Here is a 13110-nt window from a genome sequence, read left to right on the forward strand (position 1 = left end):
TTTCACTATGCCACCAACTAAACACTAATGATTACATGCAGTATTCTACCATATACAAACTTATATAATTAAAAGATTATACTGACTTTTATGTACAATTTCCTATTGACACCTATCATCCAGCTGCTGAAACTGAGAGGAAACCAAGCATTCTCCATTGTGGCTCCTACGCTTTCGAATAATCTTCCTCTTCACATTAGGCAATCGACATCAGTGATGGTTTTTAAATCCAGATTGAAAACACATTTGTATTCACTGGCTTTTGACTCTGTGGTTGACTAACTTGTATTTTATTGTTTTTGCTATATTCATTATTTTATCGTATTTATTATTCTTATGGTAACTATTATGTTTCTATTGTTCAGTACTTTGGTCATCCTTGCGTGTTTTTAAAGTACTATATAAATAAACAATGATGATGATGATGATGATACAAACACTGCTTATATGGTACAAGTTCCTCTTTTTTGTCTGGCTTCCTGTATTTATTAATATGCTAGTATAGCTCTATACTAACTTCCTGTTTTTCAGTCTGGCTGAGCACTTAGTTTGTGAGTCACAAGTGGCCTTGCTTTACAACCCTTCATTATTAAAGTACATAAAACAATATAATCAGAAAACAAGCACTAAGAGTATATTAATTACATGACAACATCCTGAACATTTATGAACATCAATCAAAGATCTGAAATATAGAAAAACAAGAACATCTGCTGTCAGTGAACTCACCTCAGAGTCTTGAGTCGACAGTTGGGACTCTCCAGTCCAGCACAGAGAAGCTTCACTGCTGAAAACGTCAGGTCATTTAAACTCATGTCCAGTTGTGTCAGATGGGAGGGGTTGGATTTCAGAGCAGAGGCCACAACTTCACACTGAGTCTCTGAGAGTCGACATTGAGTCAGTCTGTGATTAGAAAATATAAAATGTGTTATTATAAAAGAGGAAATTCTGCATTATAAACAGACTGAATGTACATGAAGACAAAACGGAGTGACGTCACAATCTGATGAACGTCTGCTCTTTACATCTGTGCTTCAGCTCCTCTTACTGTGTTTGACATGACACAATGACTCAGTCTCTCTCAGACCTGCAGACTTTTAATGAGCATTTTTGTTTGGCTTTAATGTGCAGATGAAGGAGGGAAGATGGCATCACTTTAAGGCTTCCATAATGTTCACGGTCTGTCAGTCAGATCTGATCCAAAGTCAGACATTTGGACTGTTTCCTGTTTTGAATCTGACTCCAGAACATTTTGAATGAGTTCAGCTCAGTGAAGAGTTCCAGCTGGAGAAAGCTGATCTTTGTTTGCTACCTGCTGCTGTCAGGTACGACTGTTCAATTTGACATGCAGGAAAAATGTGGTAACTGTTACCAAACGGAGCAGAAATCTCATCACTGGACAATAATGACAACTGAACTCAGAGCTGCTGATATCATATCTGATTTCAAGTGAACTAAAAAAAGAAATGATTAGCTCATTTTATCTTTCTTTTTTTTTCTCTGTCACGATTTTTAACATTATAGTTCATTTCACTACAAAGATTCTTATTTCTGTCTTCTCTATAACAGGAGCGTCTGAATGACCAACAACAGCAGCCGCAGATTTAAAATACTGCCCCCAAATGACACAACACATGAACTACATGTAGAAGTGAGTCTACAATACACAGCATATGACTACCAATGCAGGATAATGCACATACACATTTCCTGATAAACAGAAAATATAATTTTATCTGAGAAACTCCAACTAATGAGAGTTACTGTGTACATCTGAAGAACTAAACTACTAATCTACACTAATAAAGTGTGTTAATGATCACATCTGGACTCACCGAGCCTTTTGGCAGTTCCTCACAGCTGGAATCAGTCTCAGTTGTCCCTGCTCTGATATGTTGTACCTCCGAAGGTCAAACTCATCCAGAACCACCTCTGACATCTGCAGCATGAAGGCCAGAGCTGAGCACTGGATCTCAGAGAGTTTCTTCTCTGATCTGTTCTCTGACTTCAGGAACTCTTGTATCTCCAGATGTACTGAGAGGTCGTTCATCTCCATCAGACAGTGGAAGATGTTGATGCTTCTATCAGGATACATGTTATCACTGTTCATCATCTTCAGGTTGTTGATGACTCTCTGGATGATTTCTGTACTGATCACTGTTTGACCCAGCAGACCTCCTAAGAGTCTCTGGTTGGACTCCAGAGAGAGGCCATGAAGGAAGCGAACAAACAGGTCCAGGTGGCCATTTTTACTCTGGAGGAATTTCTCCATGACTCTGTTCAGAAATGCATCGTATGATCGGAGATCCCTTCCAAAAAGCTTCTTGGTCATAGAAGTTATCTTTTGGAAGTAAATCATCTGCGTTCTCATCATAGTGCTCTGGTCCCAGACCTCTCTTGGATCCACGTAATCATTCACCAATCCTTCATCATCACTATAATTATCAGTATCACTATCATCATCTTCATACTCTTCCTCCTCATCCCAGATGAAGTTTCCCACCTGGGGACATAAGAAGTTCTCCACCACCTCTGTCTTCCTGTTGGTGAAACAGTGGAACATGTAGACTGCAGCCAGAAACTCCTGAATGCTTAGATGAACAAAGCAGTAGATTGGTTTGTGGAAGATCACACACTCTCGTTTGAAGATCTCTGTACAAACTCTTGAGTACACCGAGCCCTCTGTGACACCCAGACCACACTGTTCCAGGTCTTCTTGGTAGAACATATTTCCTTTCTCCAGATGTTCAAACGCCAGCCTCCCCAGCTTCAGAAGAACTTCCCTGTCAGCCTCCGTCAGCTCCTGTGGACTTGTCTCATGTCCCTCATCGTACTTGTTCTTCTTCCTCTTTGTCTGAACCAGCAGGAAGTGTGAGTACAAGTCAGTCACGGTCTTGGGCAGCTCTCCTCTCTCCTCTGTAGTCAACATGTGCTCCAGAACTGTAGCAGTGATCCAGCAGAACACTGGGATTCTACACATGATGTGGAGGCTCCTGGATGTCTTCATATGGGAGATAATTCTGCTGGACAGCTCTTCATCACTGAATCTCCTCCTGAAGTACTCCTCCTTCTGGGCGTCAGTGAAGCCTCGTAGTTCTGTTATCCTGCCAACACATGTAGGAGGGATCTGATTGGCTGCTGCAGGTCGGGAAGTTATCCAGACGAGAGCCGAGGGAAGCAGATTCCCCTGGATGAGGTTTGTCAGCAGCTGGCTGACTGATGACTTCTGTGTAACATCAGACAGCAGCTTCCTGTTGGTGAAATCCAATGAAAGTCTGCTTTCATCCAGGCCGTCAAAGATGAATAAAAGCTGACAGACAGCCAGCTTCTCTGCTGTGACCTTCTGTAATGTTGGATGGAAAACATGGATCAGCTCCAGAAGACTGTACTGCTCATCTCTGATCAGGTTCAGCTCCCTAAATGAAAGCAGAACCACCACACTGACATGTTGGTTCTCCAAGCCCTCTGCCCAGTCCAGAGTGAACTTCTGCACTGAGAAGGTTTTTCCAACACCAGCCACGCCGTTAGTCAGAACCACTCTGATGGGGATGGGTCTCTGTTGGTCAGGTAAGGCTTTAAAGATGTCCTGGCACCTGATTGGAGTGCCATGGAGGGCGTCCATCTTGGAAGCTGTCTCCAGCTGCCTCACCTCATGTTGGGTATGAACCTCTTCACTCTGTCCCTCTGTGATGTGGAACTCAGTATAGATCCTGTTGAGGAGGGTTCTACTTCCTGTTTCATCACATCCTTCTGCCACACGTTCACATCTCCTCCTCAGACTGATCTTATGTTCATCTAAAAGCTCCTGCAGACCAACAACTGCTGAAAGAAAGAAAAACAGAAAGAAAACTCTTCAATGTGTGAACAACACAACAAAAAGTCCAGTTTTCAGAAACGAGTCCATCAGCATACAGATGTTTAGTCTTACTTTGGACACAGCTGCTTTGACTGGCTGTCTGCAGTCCAGCTCTGGTTCTGGATCTTTCTCCACACTGGGGACAGGAGGAGTCTCCTGATGAAGCAGACTGGTCCCAGTATGAGGAGATGCACTGTCTGCAGAACCAGTGTCCACAGCTGGTACAGACTGGATCCTTCAGGACGTCCTGGCACAAAGCACAGCAGGGCAGCTGCTCCTCCTCACAAACGCCACTGTTCTTCCTCTCTCTGTGAACACATTTCTTTATCACTAAAATCATTTACTGACTTTTGCACAAAATATCCAAATTTAAAAGATGGTGCAGAAGTCCTGTGGGTCAGAGCATTCAATCTGGAAACAAAGTGATGATTCATTGATTTCATCAACACTATTGAACTCATTTTCTGTCTGCCTTTCTCATTAAACATTCAGCAATCTGCTTGCAGTTTGCTGTGACTGCACATTTCCCGCAAAGACTTCACAGTAAAAGCCTTCCTTTGGAGGGTGCTGTTTATATCCTTCATGTTTTCCAGTCAGTGTATACAGATTATCTTTGTTTAGTTAATAATTGTGATTACTTTACAGAAGTAACTGATTAGTTACAGAAACATATCCAAGGTGAGCAGGTACCCCTCCAGCATAAACTCTAAGCAGCTAAAACATGAATGAATGTAAAAGGTGTCCCAGCTGTCAGTCAGACTGTACTCGGTGCCACATTAGAGATGTGGTTTCTGACAGCTGCTCCAGCTGCAGGATCAAACAGAAGTCCAAACATCTTTGCCTTTGTTGCTTCTTATTATTGAACAACACAGCTGAGCATTGGTTGAGCATCTGCAGCTCAACGTGGCAAAGACCAAGGAACTGATCGTGGACTTCAGGAAGACCAGGAAACACTTGACCCCTGTTTCAATCCAGGGGGTCAGTGTTGACATTGTGGAAGACTATAAATACCTTGGAGTACACATTGACAATAAACTGGACTGGGCTAAAAACACCACAGCACTTTACAGGAAGGGCCAGAGTCGTCTCTATTTTTTGAGGCGACTGAGGTCCTTCAACATCTGCCAGAAAATGCTGAGGATTTTCTATGAGTCTGTTGTGGCCAGTGCGATCCTCTATGCTGTTGCATGCTGGGGGAGCAGGCTGAGGGTCGCAGATGCCAACAGACTTAATAAACTGATCCGTAAGGCCAGCAATGTTGTGGGGATGGAGCTGGACTCCCTCAAGGTGGTGTCGGAGAGGCGGATGCTGTCCAAGATAAAGACAATGTTGGATAACACCTCCCACCCACTCCATGACATGTTGGTCAGTCACAGGAGCACGTTCAGTGAGAGACTGAGATTACCGAAAAGCTCCACTGAACGACACAGGAAATCATTCCTGCCTGTGGCCATCTCCCTGTACAATGCATCCACTTAACACACTGTTTGCTGCTACAGCTACACATGTTTATTTTCCAACTATTTATTTATGAGTGACTTATGTATGTATGTATGTATGTATGTATATATTGTACTATTCTTAGTTAGCGTATTGTCTGTCTTGTCTTAATGTTGGTTTAAAATGGAGCACTGTAACAAAAAATAATTTCCCCCAGGGATCAATAAAGTATTCTGATTCTGATTCTGATTCTGATAATGCAGCCTTTAACATTAGCATTGTTAGCATATATGCAACAGAAATGTGGTCAGAAACTGGTATTGAGGGGCTGGCATAGCGAGAGGAGACGATCGCTGTTCCCACTCTCAAGTATTACAACCAACCCACCGCTGACTCGGTAAGAGTCAGGGGGTCATGCAGTGGGCCAACCCTCTCCCACTCAGTCTGAGGGAAACCCACACTGCACACTGGTCCTAATGTCAAACCACACAACAATTCCAAGGAAGGAGGAGAAGAAAGAAAGACTGAGGAAAGGAAACAATCAAAGGGAACATTAACAGATCAGCTTCTGTAGCGTCTCCAGGTTCTCCTGGTGACCAGCCGCTGTGTCCACACTGGCTCCAGTAGCTTCTCTTAATCTATTTAATCATTTATTAGTTAGGTGTGTAATTCTCATATTCTTTTCCCCCAACCTCATTTTGATCAGGACAAGTTTTTCTCTGAGTTAAACTAATAAGACTAGACATCTCTGTTCAGCAGCTGTGAGATGAAGGCTCCAGGACATCTTCAAGGATACTAAATATTTCAGAATAAGCTTCACCACAATCATTTTCAGAGCTCTGGTCTCTGCTATCAAACTACAACTGTTAAACTAGAACTACAGATTTCAAAATTTTATTTTAGAAACTTATTCTCAAAGGACAACATGAAAGATTATATCATTTTTTTTCAAATTTTTTTTCATAATTTTTAAACATTATTACATATATTTTGAATGAGTTGTATCCATGAAGTAAAGAAAAAAAAACATGTTTTAGAAGATCAGTCATTGCAGTACGAAACATCTATGAGATCAAAGACATTTATGAAACATTGCTGACAGTATCTCCTGTGACAACTTTGTGCAGCAACTCTAAACATTTTTGTAACTGTTGATCGTTCATGTCAGTTTGAGTTTGTTTGGTGCTTCTAAAACATTTTCTTACGTTACTTTGACGACAATTACTTGTTTGCTTTGTGTCTGTCTTGCTTTCTCCTGACATTTACTTCATATACACAATATCCTTCTGAGAACCAGCCTATACATTAATGTGATCTGTAATGGACATTTGTTTTTTTTATCTATATCTTTTGAGTTATTCAAGCTGCCATACTAGTCAAAGGAGTTTGCAAAGAAAAGCGTCTGGACTTCTTTAAGTTACTTGAAGACGTTTCACGTTTCACCTCTCGAGGTGAAACGTCTTCAAGTAACTTAAAGAAGTCCAGACGCTTTTCTTTGCAAGCTCCTTTGACTACGATGACCTGGATGACTGAGAACCTTCACAGACAAGCTGCCATACTAAATCCTGATGTACTAGATAGAGGATATCCTGGGCTTTCCATTGATATCTCATATGTTTGGTCGCCTCTTTTAGCTCCAAATAGGCAGGAAATCACAAGAAATGTTCAATGGAGAGATTATTTTTTTGGAGTCAGTGGATACTGAAGTGCAAAGTTTCTGCAGAGCCTATCACTACTTCATTTGGCCATCAGATTAGTTCAAGAACAAAGCTTCATGAAATAGGTTTCCATGACAACCAGCTGCATTCAATCCTGACATCACCAAGCACAATGGTCCAGTGGTGTAGAGCACATGGCCACTGGACTCTGGAGCTGCGGAGATGTGTTCTCCGGAGTGACCAATCACACTTCTCCATCTAGCAATCTGATTCACAAGTATAGATTTGATGGTTGCCAGAGCAAACCATCCAGAAAATTTGATTATTTTTTCACAGCTGAAAAACAACATTTATTCTCTATTGGAATCTGCATCGTCCAATCCAAAGGTTACAATCTGAAGGAAACATCTGGTTTTGTTTCCTGTGATTAAATCTGAGCATCAGTATCGTGGGATTTATCCACTACATCCACACCACTGTTGTTCAGTGTTGTCATGATGGCAGTCTCATTAACAGCAGCAATTATGATCCAGGCTTTAGCTGCTTTGGTTGTCACATTAAAAAATATAACTTTTTGTATTCGTATTTAAGTTTTTTGTCTGATTCTAGATTCAAAATGAAAACATAACTGTAAATTCAGACACATGAGGTTGTGCTGAAAAGAATGATACCAAACAAGCCAAATAAAAAGTTTTTAAAGGTGAAATATAGATCAATAAAAATAAATAAATAAATATAACCACTCAAAAGTCATTAAAAATGTCCAATTACACCCTGGACCCCAGAGGGTTAAACGTTTTTTTAAAGTAACGCTATAGTTACTTTTCAAGTAATTACTTTTAGAATCTTGTAACTCAGTTATTAACTAAGTTAATTTTTTGATGAAGTAACTTGTAACTGTAAGTAATTACTTTTTCAAAGTAACTTGCCCAACACTACTCAGTATGCACTTTCAGTATGACATGAGCATCACTGTCCTCAAACAGCAAATAACCAAGTATAATATTTTGATCTTTTCTCTTTCATTGTTTTCTTTTTAATGAATCTTTGTAACAATCTAAGGATGTTTCAGGTCATATTTATCCAGGAAAAGACAAACATGTAAAGGAGTCATCACAGCTCTCTGACCTCGTTGGTCCAGGTTCACCACTGACGTTTGGATTTTCAGGTTTGGACCAGTCACTCCTCACAGACGGACAGCTGGACCCTGCAGACTGTGACCTCTGACCTCTGCAGACACAAACATGATTGAAGCAGCTGTGATCACACAGACTGCAGATAATGCAGCTGTTTCCTGTCAGTAACAGTCCTCTTAGATTAGAGTTCAACTTTTTACAGGAAAACTGGACAAAACTGAGTTTTGTTAGAAATTCATTTTCATTTCCTCTCAGCTGACAAACACAGTCAGAAATTCAACCAGAATCAACACTAATTATAATGTCAGTGCAGAATTATTTCTGTTACTCAGTGAGTTCAGCTCTCTGACCTCGTTGGTCCAGGTTCAGTACTGAAGTCTGGAGGATTATCTCTGGAGTCGTCACTTTCACAGCTGAATCCTGCAGACTCTGCTCTGTCCTCCTCTTTCTCCATCATCATCTTCTTGTGGACTTTAGTCAGTCTGAAATCACAAACACTCCGTGAGTTCACATTAACAGAAGTAACTGAGTTACAGTCGCTGACCTCTGACCTGTCATGTAACCTAGAAAAAAGGTCACATGATCCAGAGCAGCGATCACAGAAACATGATCTCACCTGCTGACTTAGAAATTTAAGTCATTCCGAAACACAAAACGCAAGACAATGACTGAACATTACGAACAGCTCTGAGTGTGATACAGTCAGCTCACTGCAAACTCTGACCTCAGTATGAATTAAAGCTCTTTTATGGCCACTAAGACACTTTAGGATCACATGATGTCCACACATGATATCTGTGACTGTCGTAGTTTAACATGTGAACTTCATACATGTAACATTCATGTTGATGCAGATCTCAGTCCCACATCAGCTCTGCTGAATAATCTAAAGTTTCTCTCTGACATCAGGATTCATGTCATGTCATGAACACACCTCCATGTTTCTGTTTCTCTGACACACTGAATTCAAACAGTCTAAGGAAAAACGATGAATTTAACCCTTTAAGACCTACCATAGAACCAAGTCCGCCAGAGCTTATATTATATTTTTACATGTTGTAGATAGGGTTGCCAACCGTCCCTTAAAATACGGAATCATCCTGTATTTAGAAACAAAAGTACACGTCCCATATTGAGCTAATAAGGGACGCACTTTGTCCCGTAATACAGTGAGAGTCAAAAGTAGTCTATAACTTTTAATGGAATTAACGCTTTGTTTGAAAACATAATTCCCTGCTTTGTGACCAATGAGCAGACAGCACACTTATGACAATTCGATTATGACAATTCAGATTACCGCTCATCTCATTGGTCGAGGAAAGGTCGCTTACGGAGAAAATACCGACAACTAGACAAGACAACAAATGACCACAACAAGAAGCATGGCCAACAGGGAAACAAACGCCGAGACTGCGGTGCAAGTCTCGGACGACAGTACACCTAAAGCTGGGCAAACACTGTGCGATTTTTTTCAGTCGCATTATTCAGCTCCGGCTCACAATGCATGATTGACTCGCAGGGGTTAGAAGTTGGTAGGTCACGATGTACTCTCACACTATACTGCCTGATGCTCTGATGCGACCTGAGAGCTCACACTGTGCGTCCATAAAATTAAGGTTATAACAGAAAATCTGTCGCTCTCTCTCCCTCTCACACAGACACACCACCACCATAAACTTTGCTAAATCACTGATCGGGCAGCTAAGTGCATATGAGCGCATGAGGGTGGGAATGGATATTTGTATCTGTGTGTGCCTGTATGTCTGTGTCTATATGTCAGGTTGGGTATCAGACGCCACCTCTATGGGGACATCTCAGGCCCTCCAAGATTTGAAGGCCTATCTCCCCCCACCACCACCACCACTTCCCCTACCAGTGGCGGACTCCCTCAGACATCGGTGGGTTGGTGGTTCTTTGTGTCTGGGGGTGGGCGTCCAGGTACACACCGGCTCACTCCTTGGCGGCCGCTTATCGGGGCCTGGAGCCTGGGGCTCGCTCGGGCCACTTCGGAGGTGGGGTGCCCCCGGCCTCTCGGCCTGGGGCTCGGTCACTCAGGCGCAGCTGGCTGCCGGCGGAGCTCACGGGCGCGTCACTGCAACTCCCCCTGGCTTCTGCTCCGCGGCTGCTGAGTGAGCCCTCATCTGGGACTCTCCTCAGCTCTTTCTGGGACAGTGGCGCGGCTGCCCCTCTGTTGGTCTTCCTTGGTCTCTTGTGTTCTGGGGGCCTCTGGATGTCTGGAGTTTTGATCTCCTCCATACCTGCTTCACACCCTGGAGGACGGGGCTGTGGCCCCCCCACACCCTCTAGCAGATCATTACATGAAGGAACCTTTTAAAAAAACAAGCGCGTCCATGCTCACAGGTGTACACACGGGTGATCACACTCACAAACTACACCCTTTTTGGCTCCTACCTCAAAGCACACTGTGTTCTGTTGATCTTATGTGCTGCACAATAATGTTTAATATTTAGTGTTTACTGTCATATTCCCATATATCATTGTGATGTTGTTTATTCTATTACTCTTGTTTTCTTCTGCTTGTTCTCTTTTTTCTTTCTCAACAGGTGATCCAGGTGATTGATATATACATTTTTTTTCTGCCCATTCTGTTGGTTTTTGTTTTTTGCCCTTCTCCCCGTCCCTCTTCTCAGCTGTTTCTCTTTCCCTCTTTCTTTCTCCCCTTCTTTCCCCCAGTCAAGTCTGTCCCGTATTCAGCAAGTGAAAATAAAATAAACAATAAAAGGTGAATCAAATGGACCATTACGGCAAGGCTGGGATGGTAAAAAAAAAAAAATAATAAAATCACTGATCGGGCAGATGTGATTGAGCAGCAGTGTAAATCCAACTATTTTCACGGTTGTTGTGGTCGTGATAATTTTGTGATGCCACATCGAAAAGGCTCGGATGAGCTTTCCAAAGTTCTACAAGTTGTGCCTCCATTGCTTGTGTCCAGATCACAGGCTGCACAGTCGTGCTGCTCCGTCTTTTTCCCCGACGTTTATGTGTTTGCGCGTGAGCAGTGTGAGCGGCTGTGGTGACACCCTCACGAGCGATTGATGATCGGGAGCTGGTCGTGAGGTGTTAATCGCTTCTCGTTACCCCACGTATACTACACGACGCACGATAGAGGACAAAATCGGTCCGATCACCAAAACGGTCGCACGACTCAAAAATCGGCTCAAAATGGGCCAAAAACCGCACAGTGTGAGCCCAGCATTAGAGCAGCAATGTTTGTTCCCCTCAGAAAAAGGGAAGAATGGGAAAAGGAAAACACCTGGCTGGAAAAAGTTAATATGGACATGTGCAGTGAATATCAGCGCTATGTGGCCAGAAGTGTGATAATATAACTTATTTTGTGTAATAAACAACTGCAAGGATAGATGATTACAACAAATAGATGACTAATACATAAAAGTAATACATAGATGAATAATGATGATGAGTTAAGATGCGTAATCATGGGAACAAGCGGGTTTACAAACAGGAGCAGCTGATTAGCTTTAGAAAAGCTGAAATAATACCTCAAATGAAGCCAATTGTACTAAATGCACTAAATGTGCACTGTTACAAGAATATTTTTTGTTCTATTATATTCTATTATTTTAAGTTAAGCAGGACAGAGTTCTTTTAAAGAAAGATTTACTTATATTCTCAAAAGTTAAGCATGACAGGCTTCTGTTTAAGAAAGAGACCTGTTTTACTGTGTTAATATTGTCATTTTGAGCTAAAAATAAATGTCTAAATGATCATTTGTTTCACATGTGTTCATATCACAAAGAATAGAATATGCATCTACTTAAATCAACTTCAAGTCAAATGGTTAAAAAAAAAATTTCACACACAAAAAAAGAGCTAGAAAATTCACCACACTGGGAAGGGTGAAAACAACTGGGTTGCCCGGCCCTGGCCAGGAGGTGTCCCTTATTTATTTTTCAGGGAGTTGGCAACCCTAGTTGTAGAGCCATTTTTGGGAGCATTTCAAGTTGCTATACATCAATACAACCATTACAGCCTAAATTTTAATAATATACATGCATGAAGAGCATAGTAATTACATAAATTGCAAAAAATAGCAATAAACTACAAAAAAATTGAAAATCGTTTTTGTTTTTTAACATATATTTCTAGTTAGAGAAATTTAAGAGGCTTATCCCTCAAAACTGTAACTACAAAAAAAGTTGCACAAAATAGTTTCCCACCACAGGAAATTTATTTTGAGTGTCTTCATAGTTTTATTTTTGAAATACACTGTCATGGTCCTGCGACCATGACTCAGTGACTTTATGTTTGTGTTCTTTATTGTTATTACTTTCATTATTATTCATGGCTGTTTTGGGATGGTTTGTGTTTTGGGATTTTAGGTACAGGGTTCTGGGTTTGTGCTCCCTCTATTGGTCCCTGGTGTTAGTGTTCCCCTGTCTCGTCAGGTTAATCAGGTCCAGCTGTATCCCCCACCTGTGTGTGATTTCCCAGTGTCTCTCTGTGTACTTATAGTGTGTGTTTTCCTCTGCTCCTCGTCGCGTCGTCTGTGTTCATACCCGGTGAATTCCCCTGCGTGCTCTCCCTGCTGTTCTTCCTTCATGTTCAGGTTTGCCACTCCTTTGTGTAGTTTCTCCCAGTTTAGGTCGTCCTTAGTTCTGTTTGCCATCTCCTCTTTATGTTCAGTATTGTCAATAAATCACCCTTCACGTCTGAAATAGTGCTGCGTTTGAGTCCTCCTTCCACTCTTCACACGGCCGCTGACCCGGACCGTGACATACACCAATTTCTATACACTGCAGGAAAAACGAAAATAAATATTATAGTGCAAATTTGCAAAAAAGCAGCATATGCATCAAAATAAAATATTTCCAGCAGTGCAATATGAGTCCTAAGCATCCCAGAAACGACACAGAAACTCATAAAGTCAAACATAACTTTTAAAAAGACCAGTATAGGCCCTGAGGCCCTGATGGTAAAAAAGACTACATTTCCGCGAAAATGACGTCACTTCCGGTTTCGGGCAGGTAATGGCGGAAAT

The 13110-nt window shown here is 41.7% G+C and overlaps 1 protein-coding gene across 1 annotated transcript; it reads right to left on the minus strand.

Moving 5' to 3' along the window:
• Window positions 1–725: 725 nt before the first annotated feature.
• LOC146578398 (protein NLRC3-like) lies at window positions 726–12837 on the minus strand. The gene is made up of 6 exons (XM_085258878.1): window positions 12629–12837; window positions 8441–8572; window positions 8083–8184; window positions 3929–4164; window positions 1836–3822; window positions 726–903 (listed from the first exon to the last, which is right to left on the minus strand). The coding sequence occupies exons 1-6, from the start codon at window positions 12736–12738 to the stop codon at window positions 726–728; spliced, it is 2745 nt and encodes a 914-aa protein (XP_085115004.1). The 5' UTR covers window positions 12739–12837.
• Window positions 12838–13110: the final 273 nt, after the last annotated feature.

This window comes from Mchenga conophoros, linkage group LG3 (assembly GCF_057382185.1).
Source record: "Mchenga conophoros isolate Kocher_MC1m ecotype Shallow Benthic linkage group LG3, M_conophoros_male_GT1.1, whole genome shotgun sequence".
Classification (NCBI taxonomy): Eukaryota; Metazoa; Chordata; class Actinopteri; order Cichliformes; family Cichlidae; genus Mchenga; species Mchenga conophoros.

Coding starts and splice junctions, on each gene's coding strand:
- LOC146578398 (XM_085258878.1), bottom strand. CDS start 12,738: ATGGCAAACAGAACTAAGGACGACCTAAACTGGGAGAAACTACACAAA. Junction 4,165..8,082: donor GGTGAACCTGGACCAACGAG/GTCAGAGAGCTG, acceptor ATGTGTTCACAG/AGAGAGGAAGAACAGTGGCG. Junction 3,823..3,928: donor TCAAAGCAGCTGTGTCCAAA/GTAAGACTAAAC, acceptor TCTTTCTTTCAG/CAGTTGTTGGTCTGCAGGAG.